Below are 15537 nucleotides of genomic sequence, written 5' to 3' on the forward strand. Positions count from 1 at the left end.
GTTTACTGCCTGATTCTTTCTAATGTGAGTAATGTAAAGCTTGCCAAGGATACTAGTACAAGCTCTCACACCCTGCTACTCATAACAGGAACACCCAAGGGCTGTAGTCAGTGTTTCTTTTTTTCCCTTTTCTATTCACAAACAGATTTGCTAGTCATAACTCAGCCTACATTTTCAAATAGGATCTCACTATTATTAGACAGTGCGGACATACCGCCTAATGGCAAGAGAGACATGCTGCAAGCTGTGCATAAGAATTGTACCCATCACGGGTATCCATCAAAATTAACAACCAGCCAGTCATCGACAATCATAAATGCAAATCTCTAAACTATGCATTGCAGTGTAAAACAATTGAAGACTACCAATGAATCCTGCTTAAACCCCTTTTTTTTTTTAAAGATTTTTACAGATGTACAGTCATATCTATATTTTTTGAGCATACTGTATATATGAACACAGTACTCTATTGGTTTAAAAATTGATCAATTAAAATGATTAGGTGCTTTATTTTTCCACTTATTGTGTTATCCTGCACTTTGTCATCTGCCTTTAGGCTTACCGCAACATTTTATTGGACCAGTCAGACCTGCTTTTTACTAACTGTTAGAAAGTGTAAAAATAGCTGCAACCTACATCAAAGAAACTTATTCTAGAAAAGCTGCTGTGGTTGTTGGTATGGAGTGAAAGCAATTCACTTTTTACGCCTGTTTTTACACCAAATCACTGCCAACTCATACATACCTCCAGACCTAAGCCCATTCTATCTTTCTTTAAGCCATAATGGTCAGGTCACCAGCTTAAGTCATGACTTGGTAGTAGGTCACTTTAGGTAACAGCGCTAAACATAGTTCGATTTAATTTAGTTCCTATTCTATTTAGGCTAAATATAGCCAATAATCATTGCTATTCTTTTTTCTGCGTTCGAGTAAACAGAGGCGGGGCAAACCTGTAAAACTTTAGACTAGTCTCTCCTCTAGTGCGCCTGCGCCGAAGTTCTGTGCGCTGCAGAACAGAAAAAGATATTTCTACTTTATTAGTGTTTGAGATGTTTCTACTTTTGTAAGTTTTCTACCTCTTTACACAACTGATCAGCTCAATTTTCCGGTTACGCAAAGGTCACCTCGCGCGCACAGTCTGAGTACTTTTGAAAGGAAACTAACAGCTTTGCGCGTCGCCGGAGGTTCGGAAACCTGAACAGGCGCGTCCTTAATGTCCAACGGCACGACTTCAGTCCTGAGGATGGAACCGACGGTCCCGGTGGTCATGTTCATATTCGGTGTGATGAGCAACCTGATCGCCATCGTCGTGCTGTGTAAATCCCGAAAAGAGCAGAAGGAGACCATATTTTACACTCTGGTGTGCGGCCTCGCGGTCACGGATCTTTTGGGCACGGTGCTGGCGAGTCCTGTCACTATTGTAACCTACGTGAAGGGTTCGTGGCCGGCGGGAGAGCCTCTATGCCAGTATTTCGGGTTCATCCTGCTGTTCTTCTCTTTGGCCGGTCTCAGCATCATCTGTGCCATGTCTGTGGAGAGGTATGTAGCTATAAACCACGCATACTTCTACAATGACTATGTTAACCAAAGGCTTGCGGGCGCCACGCTCGTCGCCATCTATGTCTCCAATGGAGTTTTCTGCGCCCTCCCGAGCCTGGGTTTCGGCCGGGTCACCATGCAGTACCCGGATACGTGGTGCTTCCTAGACTGGAGGACCGAGAAGAAGATCCATGCTACCTTTTCGTACATGTACGCCGGTGTTTGCGTCATCCTCATCCTGGCCACCGTCATCTGCAATGTTGCGGTGTGTGGCGCACTGATGCGGATGCACCGCAGGTTTGTGCGGAGGATGTCGCTGGGCAGCGAGCAGGGGAGAGCCACGGAGGTCGGCAGGAAGCGCAGCTGTAGGCGCCTGGCAGGAGCCGAGATCCACATGGTCGTGCTGCTTATCGCTACTTCTGCCGTGGTGCTTGTGTGCTCCATTCCCCTCGTCGTGAGTTTTTTATTTTTTTTTAATTTTTTATCCACACGCCTATCGTTGTACACCTTGGGGGGAAAATGACCCCTCAAAGGTTATATGGATGGTTAAAATGTTCTTTGTTTCCTAATAGGGTTCTAATTTAAAATCCTCACTCGATGAGAAAATCTTCTGTTGTAAGGATCCACACTAAACCCTTAAGAAATATGAGAGACAGCAAAGAACCAGTTAGATTTTTTTTATTTCTTAGTTTTGATCTTTTCTTTTTAAGCATGTACACTACCGTTCAAAAGTTTGGGATCACTTGCAAATTTTCACCCTTCAGATTAAAGGCGTTATGAAGTCTTTACAGAGCAAAAGTAGCAGACACATCTCACCATTAACTGTTCGAAGGAGATTAATGCATTTTTGGACGCCTTCAGCATTCCTTTACAATGTAGAAAGAAATAAAAATCAGGAACGAGCGTGGAGTTAGAAAGTGAGCCCAAACTTTTGAACGGTAGTGTAGACCAGTTTACTTGTGGCAAATTTTGCTTTCTGCATCAACGCACATACATTGTAAATAAATTTTAGCCAATTTTGATGGAACATAAAATACAGTATTCATCTATTCTACGGTATATTCTCCACAGTATGTTATGGTCGGCTGTAACTGGAAGTGGAGGATGTAAATCATATTCTAATTTATATATCAAGAAACAAAATTTTTGTTTATTTTGAAAGACAATATAAGTGGAAGAATATAAATCATATTCTGATTTATATATCAAGGAACCAATTTTTTTCAGTTGTTCCTCTGAAGCAACCTTGACAGGTTTTACCTGTATGTACAACAGTTACATTATCAGAAAGAGTTACAAACAGAGCCTTATTAAGAAGCCAAGAACTGCTAACTATTTAAGTACCAACCACTGGATCCATTTCTATGAGTGTACCTTTTGAAACATTTTAGAAGTGTAAAATTATCATTAAACAAAGACATTCTAAATGATAACACATTTCATTTTATGTTCAAGAAGGGTACTTAAAATGAAAGTGAAGTTTCTTTTCATATAGGTTACTTTTCTCACCAGATTTTTCTTGACAATCTATGTTTGGAGTGGAGATATGCATGGTTGAACTTTCCCATGGTCAGATAGGGCAATATCAAGCATGTGCACAGTCAAAATGGCCATTAAACTTGTATAACAGAAGATATTTACAACTGGCCTTCTGTTACAGCTAGATCAGTCAAGATAACTTAACATGACATGGTGTCTCCCGTGTATTGATGCTGTAATCTACAAGATTACAGCAGTAAGGCACTCTAGCTAGCATCTATTTCACTAGCCAGAGGAAAATAAATAAATAATTTTTTTTTTTTACAATTTATCTTCATTAAATAAAAAAAGTCATAACATTGTCACAGTTTTCAGTATTTTTTGATAAATTTAATGATTATTTATAAATAATATAAATGATAAAAATATTACAGAAATAAATAAAATAATAATACAAAATTGAAAGACAATATAAATGACATAAAACTACATGTTATACAGGTAGGTCCATGAATTTTGGAACAATTTTATATTTTATGTATATATTTTTTAGTAGTTCGCCACTTTACACCACCACATTGAATTATTAATTAAAGTCTTCATTGTCAAAATCTACAATGAAGAAATGGCTTTATAAAGTAAATACTTGAGGGAGGAAACTTGATTTGGATCTTTCTAGAATTTTTTGGCCTAGAAGGCAATCCTTTTTGTGTAATTGTGTTAGTTTGTCCTGTTATTTATGAGATGTGTCTGCTTCTTATGCTCTGTTAAGCCTTTATAATGTCTCTAAACTGAGGTTAAATTGGTGATTTTTGAGGCTGGTAACTCAGTTGAACCTCTGCGGCAGAGGTAAGTTTTGGTCTTGCTTTACGGGGATGGACTTCATGAGAGTCAGTTTCATCATGGTGCTTGATGATTTTGCAAATGCATTTAAAAATACTGCTCTTGCAAGAACCATTTCAAGAACTTTTGTCACATGCTAGATATAAATACGTCAGCCACAATAACATATAGTACTGTGCAAAATTCTTAGTTGCTTATTATTTTAATTACAAATTTGGTTATATATGTTCATTGTACATTATTATGGACAAAATAATTGACTATTTCCAAACATAAGTAATATGTAACTAAATATGTACTGTACTAATAATGGTAATAATGTGGACATGATAAACATATGTAACAAAATCTGTACTAATGATAATATGGTGCCTAAGACCTTTGCACAGTCCTGTATATTCCAACATATTCATGAATTCATATTCAAATCATAATAATAATTACTGCAATGTCTGTATTGACATTGTTAGCTATAGAGCAGCTCTCAGTTGCCAGGTCTAAAATAATTAAGATAAAACCATTACAAAATATTTTTTATATTTAAAAAACACTTATTATGTTGGTACAAATATTAAAATAAAATAATCAACATACACACCATGCACCATATTTATAATCTATGTAGTTTGTTAAAAAATTAGTAACATCTAAATTTGCCTCCAGGAAAGGGGTTGTAAATTTCACTTCTGTGGATCCTTAGCCCTTGCAGTATTGACTGTTGCTCCTAATTCATGTTTTGCTTGTGTAGTTGTTGGAAATGTTTGGGATTTATAGATTGAGAAGAGCAAATAATGATGTTAATTTCAATATCTTGTCTGTAGGTGCAGGTGTTCATCAACCAAATATATAAGATTCCAGTGGAGAAACGGTTGGACAAAAACCCAGATCTTTTGGCTATCCGATTTGCTTCGACCAACCCCATTCTCGATCCATGGATCTACATACTACTCCGGAAAGCGGTCCTCATCAAAGTCATGAAAAATTTCAATTATCTCTTCTGCAAGATCATTGCATGCGGGCAGCAGAAACAGGGCAGTTTCCATTGGTTGGAGCAACAGCGAGTGTCCTCCATTATCTCCAAAGACTCGCTATCACTTGTGTCTCGGAATATGAGGGAGGTCAGAAGTCCCTCACAGACTTTTCTTTATCTCTCTGCAATAACTGAGCCGTGCAAAGACACCAGTTCAAGTCACATTGGGTCAGAGTTCTTCAACAGGAACATTTCAAATAGTGTGGGAGAAGCATGCCCTATTAACCACACAAGTCATACTTCAAGCTTAAAAGAACCAGATCCTCAACTATTTTAACTTTATGAATTTCCAAGGGAAAAGTATTTAGTGCTAAAAGCCGCATGTAGTGGCATCTGTAAGTATATTTGCATTTATATGTATTTTGTTTAATTACATTTGAATGGTTTGACTGCAAAATGTCATAAACACTGATTTCTGACTTTCACTCTAGCTGGAAAATTTATGTTTCTATGGCACACAAATTTGCCTATAACAGTTTTTTTTTTTTTTTCGCTACACATCCTTCTTTTAAAACCGTTGATATGTTTTTCATAAAATTCAACAGTGAACAATCGAGTTTCATGCAAAGGAAAATGCATAAATTTCTGTAATACTCACAGATCACTTCTTTTAAACAAAACTACTTGTGAGGGGAAAGTGGCGCTGACATAAATGAACAAAAAGCACTTAGTGGACTTTTGGAGAAGGTTAAAGTAAAAGAAAGGTTGTTTATAGACTTTTATTACCATTGCAGTTTCCCAGCAGTCAGGAATGCCTACGATAAGGCCTGTTGTAAATTACTGAAGTGGTAGAGGTGCTGATGTTGCTGATCATGACAATAGTGATGATGCATTGTAAGCTGGACTTTTTGTATTGTTCATGATTCTCATGATTTTCAACGACACTGATAAAAATAAACAGCCTGATCTACTTAAAAAAATTAAGGTAACTTTTTGCATCAGATTATTATGTAGTTCAAACAAAACTATTCTTTGTATTTACTACATTTCTTTATGTAAAAAATATTTTTTGCTAGTAAAGTCTACTGTACTTAATTTTTTCTAGTTAAGTCTATTTAATTTCGTAAGCAACCCCTACCTAATTTAATAACTTCCCTAGTCATTCTTTTGTGTCCATGCTCTACTTAACTTTAAGAGTTTCAAATATGTATTTTAAATTAAAATTTAACTTTTTCTTTTTTTAAGTTTCCATATTACTTGGAGTGGGGCCTACTTTGTTTTATTAAATGTCCTAGTCTCATTTTAAAGTTACATATACTCACATTATCTAGTTAGGCATTTCTTATATATTATAGTTAAAATACCAGTTGTGTAATTTTGTACTTTGAAATGCAACTTCATCCAGCACAAAACTTAAAGTAAGAACCACCCTAAAAATACTGGGTTAATATTGCTGGGTTAATTTAACCCAGCAAAATGGGTGATTTGTTCAATCCAGCAAGATGGGTTAAATATTAAACCCAAATGCTAGGTCATATTTAACCATAATGCTGGGTTAATTTTACCCAGCAAAATGGGTTATTTGTTTATAGTGAATCTGTGTAAAAAAATAAAATTACCCATGTCTATTAAACAGTTAAATTACTTTAATATACTGGTCTAGTACAAAAAAACTTTCAAGTTTTGCAAACCATACATATATGCAATAAACAACATCCTATTAAATGTTTTTAGAAAAAATATTTATTTTTCAAAAGCACAAGAACAGATAATCAACAGCAACACCATTACTATACTATTACTCACAAGGGCAGAATGGAGTAATTGCACAAATAGGCTGAGGCAGCTTCTACAGAGCAGGATCTCTCTGTGACATTAGATATCTTTTCTGCAGAACAAAACTATCCAGCCCTGGTCTCATTTTAACATACAAACACTGTCTATGACTTTTCAAGTAGGCCTCGCTATTTCATAGCAACATTACTAAAAAGTTCTATACAGGTGCACACTACTTTTGATAGTTATTGTCAAAAATATAAAATGCCTTGAATCACACATCAACCGCTCCAAGTAGTGTGCATTGCTCCAGAGCCTGTCCCACTAGAATGACGAATGCCTGAGAGCAGCGCAGGTCATTATCTCCCAACGTCAGGATGTAGGGGTACGGCCTTGACACTTCAGCCTGCTGTAGGTATTCCACCATGTTGGTTCCAATCTTAGAAAAAAAAAATTTAAGAAAGTAAACATTTTGTTGAATAGCAAAGATTAAACTGAATAAGACTATTAATTTAGTGTGTAATAGAATTGATACTAAATTGAAAGAAAATGACAAAGCTGTCCATTAAGATAGAGTATAGGTAACCTGAAACAAAAATATGGAGACAGGTACTACCAAAAATAAAACAGCAAAATAAGCATGGCTTTTAGGATAAAGCTCTTTATGTCAGACTAGTTAATCTTGTGGTCTGCGTTGATTTTAAGCTAATTACTCGAAAAAATGTCATAGCTAGTGTCATACGGGCACGTTACAGTCACTCAAATATGAATACTTCCATCTAGTAGTTACCTGTTCAGCTGTGGTACTTTCTTAGTAAGTAATAAATGTTATATATTGTAATAATTTTTCAGTCATGTGTGACTTAGGTGAGTGAACATGTGTATACAGACCTTGTATTTAACGTCATTTTCCCTTAAATGCCCGAGAAGGATAAACCGTCATCAGCGGTGTGGGAGCTCAAGAGAGACACGAAGTTTGACACCGGTGAACTTTGGGGGGGAGCCAAGCAAACTTCAACCCAGCAGCTGGGTTACACAAAAACTACCCAACTCTCTGTAAATAACCCAGGAAAATGACCCAACAGAGGCAACCCAGCGCTTGGGTAGAAAAAACAACCCGTGCATACACTCCTGAACATCCACAGTTCCTTCAAAGCGCACTTGGTCCTGAATCCACAGGTCGTCTTCTGCTTGTTAAAACATTTTGCACACGAGGTGAACAGAATGCTCCAAAGAGTTGTTTCCTACCGCAATGAGGCTTTGGTACACTTTTAATTTGACACGGGGTTTCCCGTGCTTTTTCCATGGGGAGGCAGTTTTATTTAAACAGAGTAAAATGAAAAAGATTATTGCTTGTTGTGTGTGTCCACTTAAAAAGATTGTCAGGGATTACATTAAAAAAAAGTTAAGGAAAAAATGCACATTGTCTTGTGTTCTTAACAAATGCAGATTAAGTTCTAACTTAGATATATTTATGTAAATGTACAAACTTGATTATTTATTGTTGATTACACAGATTTAATTATGCTACATTTACAACATCTCAGATTTATTTTTTTCAGTGCAACTTTATATTAAAAAAGGTTTTGTGTTTAATAGTCTGGCACTCATTTATTCACTCATTGTCCACATTATCCTGTGTACTGGGTTGCGGGGGCCTGGAGCCTATTCCAGGAGACTTAGTGCACAAAATGTGGTACACCCTGGACAGGATGCCAATGCATCACAGCGCTTACAGTTTGGCAAAATAATACAAATTCACACTAATATAACAAAAACAATTATAATATTTTTGCATTTATGCTTTTTAACACCCTTGTGTTGAAAAGCTTGCTTTTGTCCCAAAACTGCTAAAATGAAGTTCTCATTTTGCAGTCGAATCCTTTATTTGTACCATTTTAATGGTAGTTGTAATCTGAGTTAGTAACAAAGCATATCTAGAACCAGTCATGTTCTACACTTACACATAAAATACTCACAAGCTTTAAAAATCATCTAACTACCTACATAAGGTATTTATATTTTTATATATTTCCAGCAGGGTTTAAACTGGTATAAGCATGATTAAGAAAAACTGGGTGCAAACAAACCTTACAAAAATGTTTTTTCTTATAAAGCAGGCTTCGAGTTTTTGAGTATTTCAATTCCAAAAATATTTATAAAATAATTACATTTAATTAATAAATGTGAACTGCAATGCAACTTTAAAGTAATAATGTTGGTGACAAGAACAAAACATTCCCTACAAAGGCTTATCTTACTAGAATGTGTAAATAAAAATTGTAATAATTTTTCTTGTTCCTAATCATACTATAATTTTCAATAATAAAAAATAGAAAAAAAAAACATGATTTATTTTCATTTCCATTCCTCAGTGATCACTACTCTCTAGCTCATACTGATCTCTTTGACCGTAATGTGCACTGTTCTCACAGGGGTAAAGTTGCCTAACAGTCTTTGAACTGCTTGGACTAGTCACACTAAATGTTTAAGGAAGTAAAACATTTGTTTCCTGAAACTATGCAACTTTACTTACTTCTTCTCCAGCTAAGTTTGCTAAACTGAAGTTAATGCAATCATTCAGAATGATGAAATTTGGCTTGAATAAATCCATTTGTTGCCCTATGATTTATGTGCATAGTCTGTACCAGTGAAGTAGATATAAAATGAATAACATAAATATAAATAACAAAAATATTTTGTACTTATTAACTTTTACTTCCCTTGGCTTGGTTAAGTATGCACAAATAACTCTTAATTCTGATGTGTGGTCCAATGACAAGTTTTCCATACACGTGAATGAGTGTGTAAATGCGCCTTTGTGCATGATGCCCTGTCACATCCAGGGTAATTTCTCCAAACGTTTGCCCTGTCTATAAAAAAAAAGGTTAAAGAAGGTACATGAATTAATCACATTTTCTCAGAAGAAAGGATGGCACAGAATTTTTGTAACTGATTTTAAGAATGGGTAGACTGTACTCGAGTAATGCTGAAATGCATGGCGATACTAATCATAAAAAACATACATTCTTTATGTTCCACATTTTTAAGACCTGGAAAAAAATTTTTTAAGACTACACTCCCATGTTAGGAGTGTTTGCAAAACACTACTTACCATACATGGTGGTAACAGTAAAATGGAGAAGGGGGAAAGAATGGCCTGGGGCTAAATTTTAAAGTTTGGCCCATGACCCTTAATTCCAATGAAGTATAATGTAAATTGCAATGTTTTGTTTACAAAGACATTTTTAATCACTGTTTGTTTCCAACTTTGTGGCGACAATTTGGAAAGGCCTTTTTTTGTTCCACATGATTGTGCTCCTGTGCACAAAACGAGGTCCATAAAACCATGGTTTAACACAACTGGTGTGGAGGATCTCCTGTGGCCTGCCTTAGCTCACTGAACACCATTGGGATGAGTTGGAATGTTGACTGTAAGCCATGCATTCTCATCCAACATTAGTGCTTGACCTCAAAATGCTCTTTTGACTAAATGGGCAAATATTCAGATAAACTCCAGAATTTTGTAGGAGGTCTGGAAAGGACTTTCATATTTGATATAAAATAGGCAAGAAGCTCATGCAGTATAAATAAATGGCTACTTATAACAGCATTATTCTGTGTGAATACAATACAAGAAAATGTGTTTCTCTGGCAAACATAATCTCTCCTAAATTCCACAGTCTCACCTTTATCTCTCCTAGGTTTTTTGCGGTATTATAGAAAATTAAAGTTCCATGTAGGCAAACTTTATTAGGAATTAATAAATCCTCTAGTACATACTTGTCATTTTTAAATAACATAATATTAAATTTATTAGGACCATATAAATTTTTATTCCTGACCTTTCTATATCGAGAGCACAATATGTCCATGTTAACTTTGTTATTTATAAGCTACTTATCATCGCAGCTATCATCCGGAGATCAGTAGTTCGATTCCCGGGTGATGCAGCTGGAGGTCTAGAGAGCTGATTGGCCGAGCTCTCTCAGAGGGGAGGTATTTAGTGCTCCCACATTAATCACGGCTCTACAGCCAATCAGGGGCGTCTGTGAGCTCATGCATGCAGAAGGAGCGGATAGAGCTGTCCTCCAAATGTGTCACGCCGCCCCAATGGTACAGTATGTGAGCAAGTTCGAAAGATGCAGTTGGCTGGCGAAAACATGATAATCTGCGGCCCTCCCGACTGAGTGGTAGTAGTAGCCTTAATGTGGGAGCCCCCTAGTGACGGGGAGGAATTGGCCACGACTAATTTAGGGAGAAAATCGGACAAAAAGATAAAAAAAGGAAAAAGTAGTCTGTCATTAGTACCATGTCATTAGTCAAACATTAGTAGCCATAGTGCCTGAGCCAAGAAAAATGATAATTAGAATTTTTACTTTAAAAAAATGTATTAGATATGTTAATGCATATATACAGTCAAAAAAAGACACTGCCTAACTAAAATAAGTGGCTTTAATTGGATAATGACTGCAGTGATTACTTTCAGCTGGCAAAATTTTTTTTCCCCGAACTGAAACTCATAATAGTAGCTTTTCATTTCTTAAATAATCATATAGCCTCATTTACCCTGCGGTTGTGTTTCAAAAGTCCAATTATTGGGCTGCATTAAGCAAAGAAGGTGATTGGTGAAATTAATGGAACTGTGTTAGGAACTGTCCAATATATTATTAAAACGTGCAAAGATATATTGGTGGAACCGTAAACTAAATGGAAGAGCAATGATTAGAGATCCTCAAGTTACATCATAAATAATTGTCAATAGAAATCTCAGCATGTTTCATAGTGAAAGTGAAAGCACTGCCACATACACAATGTGACGAGTCGAAGGAGTTTAACTAAACTGCCGAGCAGCCTTAAGAAAACCACTTGGTAGGTTAATGAGGTCATGTGGTCTGATGAGTCCAGATTGACCTTATTCCAAAGCGATTGGGGCGTCAGGGTAACAGGGGAACACATTTGAAGCACTGCATCCATCACGAATAAGTGCCCACTGTATGAACCTCTGAAGGCAGTGTTATGGGGTTACGTCAGTTGGTCAGGTCTAGACTCCGCAACGTTATGTGACAATACCATTAACTCAGCCAAGTTTGTTTTTTAGTAGCACATAAAAAAGCATGTAAAAGTAACATATATAAACTCTTAAAATAACACAAATCATGGAACAATACAGACAGACAGCTTTTAATAGTAATATTAAATAGTTGCATATTACAGCAAATAGTTGTCCTTACATATCCCAGTTTAAAGGAAGCCAAGGTCCGAGCACAAACTCACCCAATAAATTTCACAATAACTAACTTAAGTCCCTTCCTTTTCTGTTGTAGATTTTTCTGTTGTCTTGTTTTGATTAGAAAATTGATTTCCTTCTGCTCTGTTTATGTGCATTTTTCAAACTTTTTATTTTGAGAAAGGATATAGTTGTTTAGTTTAATATCCTCTTGGATTTGTCTGGAACATAAGCACAGAAGACAATAGACTTGTCTGGAACATAAGCACAGAAGACAACATCTTACAAGCACATGCACGAAGCTGAAGACTAATAAGGCAGAATGCATAATCTGGTCTTTTAATATTTCATTGTACTGTAAAACTACATTTTATTGGTTCTACTGTAAAACTACATATTTTATCTATCTATCTATCTATCTATCTATCTATCTATCTATCTATCTATATAGATATATATTATATAAATAAAATAATATATATAGCACTAACTGAGACTTGGATATCCCCTCAGAACTCAACTACACCGGCTGCCCTATCCTCTGCCTATGTATTCTCTCACACTCCATGAGAAACTGGCAGAGGTGGTGGTACGGGTCTCCTGTTGTCCAAGAGATGGTCCTTCTCGCCTATCTCCCTGTCTCATCTTAGTTTTTCATCATTTGAATTTCATGCAGTTAAGGTAACCTCTCCAGTTAACCTCCACATCTTGGTTATCTACCGTCCTCCTGGCTCTCTAGGAAACTTTCTAGATGAAATGGACATGCTTCTTAGTATTTTTTCTTCTGCTAACACTCCTCTCACTGTTCTAGTAGATTTCAACCTTCCATCTGACAAACTCCTATCTTCTTTCCTTCTCCCTCTCCTTAACTCCTTATCTTTAACTCTAAACAGCTGCCCTCCCACACACAAGGCAGGGAATTCTCTCGACCTCGTTTTTTGCCGCCCTTCCCCAGTCACAGATATCACTACTATTCCTCTTCATAAATCTGATCATTACCTGGTATCCTTCACCATAACCCTTCCTATTCTATGTAAACCTAACCAAAATGTCTCTTTTACCCGCAGAAATCTTCACTCTGTCTCCCCTTCTTCTGTGTCTTCCTGCATCCTATCATCCCTCCCAGACCCAGACTCCTTCTCCTCTCTACCACTAGAGACTGCGACTGAAACTTTCCTCTCCTCTCTCTCCTCATCCATAGATCTCCTTTGCCCGCTGTCATCTAAACCAAGGAAGACATCTTGTCTTGCTCTTTGGCTATCTGATGTACTGCGCAACAACAGGAGAGAATTAAGAACTGCAGAGAGAAGATGGAAGAAATCGCAACTTGATGCAGATCTCATCTCTTACCAGACTCTTCTCTCCAAATTCTCATATGACGTGACTTCTGCCAAAACTACCTTCTTCAGAGAAAAGCTGGAAGCCTCTGCACATGATCCTGGCAAACTCCACAAAATTTTCTCTTCACTACTTAACCCACCAACTCCTCCTGCCCCTTCCTTTCTGACTGCTGACGATTTTGCCACATTCTAGGATGGGAAGATTGCAGCAATCCGCCAGTCCTTCGCTCCCAACCAAACTCCTACGGCAGAACCTCAGGACCTTCCCTTCCCTCCCTTAGCAGAATTCTCCAACCTGTCATCTGATGAGGTTCAGCAGATCATCTTGTCATCTAACCCCACCACCTGTTCATTAGACCCAATCCCTTCCACAATGTTCCAGGCCATCTCACAAGACCTCCTTCCCTTCACCACAACCATCATCAACCATTTCATATCATCTGGTCATGTTCCTGCTGCTTTTAAGAAGGCAAGGGTTATTCCCATCCTCAAGAAACCCTGCCTGGACCCATCAGAAGTTAACAATTATCGCCCGGTATCACTTCTCTCTTTTATTTCCAAAATTCTTGAAATAACTGTTTATAACCAAATGTCTCTTTATCTCTCACAGAACAACCTTAATGATCCCAACCAATCTGGATTCAAAGTGGCACATTCTACAGAGACTGCCCTTCTGTCACTGCCCGCAATCTTGGGGTAACCGCGGACAATCATCTGTCATTTTCCCCACACATCGCTAACCTTACTCGCTCTTGTAGATTTCTTCTTTACAATATCAGAAGAATTCGCACATTTCTTTCTTGACAGGCTACTCAGGTGCTTGTTCAGTCCCTTGTTATTTCAAGACTGGACTACTGCAACTCACTCCTGGCAGGCCTTCTTCTGTCCACGATTCGTCCACTGCAACTGATCCAGAATGCAGCAGCACGTCTTGTTTTTAACCTTCCCAAGTTCTCCCACACCACACCACTCCTCCGCTCCCTGCACTGGCTTCCTGTAGCTGCCCGCATTAAATTCAAAATGCTGATGCTTGCCTACAAAGCTAAAAATGGCCCAGCACCCACTTACCTCTCTGCTCTAATCACACCATACACTGCATCACGTTCCCTTCGATCCTCCAGCACTGCTCGCCTCATTCCACCATCTCTCAGCGATCGAGTGCGGCATTCATCCAGGCTCTTTTCTGTTCTGGCACCTACTGTAGGTGGTGGAATGAACTTCCTCTAGATGTCCGTGAGGTCAATAAGTATTTGATCACCCTATGTATATGGTTCACCTGTGCACTACTCATGATGTTAGATCAGCATCTTGCTGTGGCACACCTGTGAGGTGGGATGGATTATCTCAGCAAAGCAGAAGTGCTCACTATCACACATTTAGACTGATTTGTGAACAATGTTTGAGAGAAATGGTAATATTGTGTATCTGGAATGAATTTTAGATCTTTAAGTCCATCTCATGAAAAATCGGAGCAGAAACAAAGGTGTTGCGTTTATATTTTTGTTGAGTGTATAATAGAATGTAATAGTATGTAATAGTATTAACCTCATGGCATACAGTTTAATAAAAATAATTTACATTTTGAAATGTCTGTATGAAAACAATCTACACAACCAGTCAAAAGTTTTGACATGCCTTGTAATGCCATGGTCTTTCCTGATTTTTATTTCTTACTTCATTATAAAACAATGCTTAAGGCATCCAAAATATGTAACAATTGAGCAGTTGATATTGAGATGTTCTGCTACTTATGCTCTGTAAAGTCTTTACAGCGACTCTAAACCAAGCTGTTGTTAATTTATGATTTTTGAGGCTAATAACTCTAAAATGAACTTCTCCTCTGCAGTTTTGATCTTGTCTTTGCAGATCTTGCTTTCCTGTAATGGTTATCATGAGAATCTCATCATGGTGCTTGATGGGTTATGAAAATGAGCTTGAGAATACTGTTCTTGCAAGAACTCTTACAGAACAGCTGACCTTCGTGTCTTTAGATAACAGTTGTTGTTAGTTAATTATGGTCATATGTGTTATTTTATAGTTTGGAAAAAATCTAATATTATTCTAGAATGTAAGAAAATGTAGAAAACTTTTGACTGGTGCTGTATGTTGAATGACTGTACAGACTATTATGTATGTTATGGAGAAAGTTTTCTATTATTGTTTTTCTAGTTATTCCAATTTTAAACTAAAAGCTGAATTATTTTAATGGCAGAGTTTGGAATAACCAACATTGTCTTAATAACGATTAAAACAAAATGCTAACAATGTAAATAATTTTCATTACTAGTTATGGTAGTGAATAATTTGAGGATTATCAGAAACATAGCATATCAAGCATTAGTTTGAACATAACATATGTAA

The 15537-nt window shown here is 37.0% G+C and overlaps 1 protein-coding gene across 1 annotated transcript; it reads left to right on the top strand.

The window, feature by feature from the left end:
- Positions 1-1030: 1030 nt before the first annotated feature.
- Positions 1031-5803, top strand: ptger4a (prostaglandin E receptor 4 (subtype EP4) a). Its single transcript, XM_053504113.1, has 2 exons — positions 1031-1992; positions 4682-5803. The coding sequence occupies exons 1-2, from the start codon at positions 1213-1215 to the stop codon at positions 5165-5167; spliced, it is 1266 nt and encodes a 421-aa protein (XP_053360088.1). The 5' UTR covers positions 1031-1212; the 3' UTR covers positions 5168-5803.
- The last annotated feature ends 9734 nt before the right edge of the window (positions 5804-15537 follow it).

Source organism: Clarias gariepinus, chromosome 9 (assembly GCF_024256425.1).
Source record: "Clarias gariepinus isolate MV-2021 ecotype Netherlands chromosome 9, CGAR_prim_01v2, whole genome shotgun sequence".
NCBI classification, from domain to species: domain Eukaryota; kingdom Metazoa; phylum Chordata; class Actinopteri; order Siluriformes; family Clariidae; genus Clarias; species Clarias gariepinus.

Bases quoted from the DNA above. Each gene is read 5' to 3' on its own strand.
- ptger4a (XM_053504113.1), top strand. From the start codon at position 1,213: ATGTCCAACGGCACGACTTCAGTCCTGAGGATGGAACCGACGGTCCCG. The intron at 1,993-4,681 runs GTGAGTTTTTTA...TCTTGTCTGTAG, and splicing joins TGTGCTCCATTCCCCTCGTC to GTGCAGGTGTTCATCAACCA.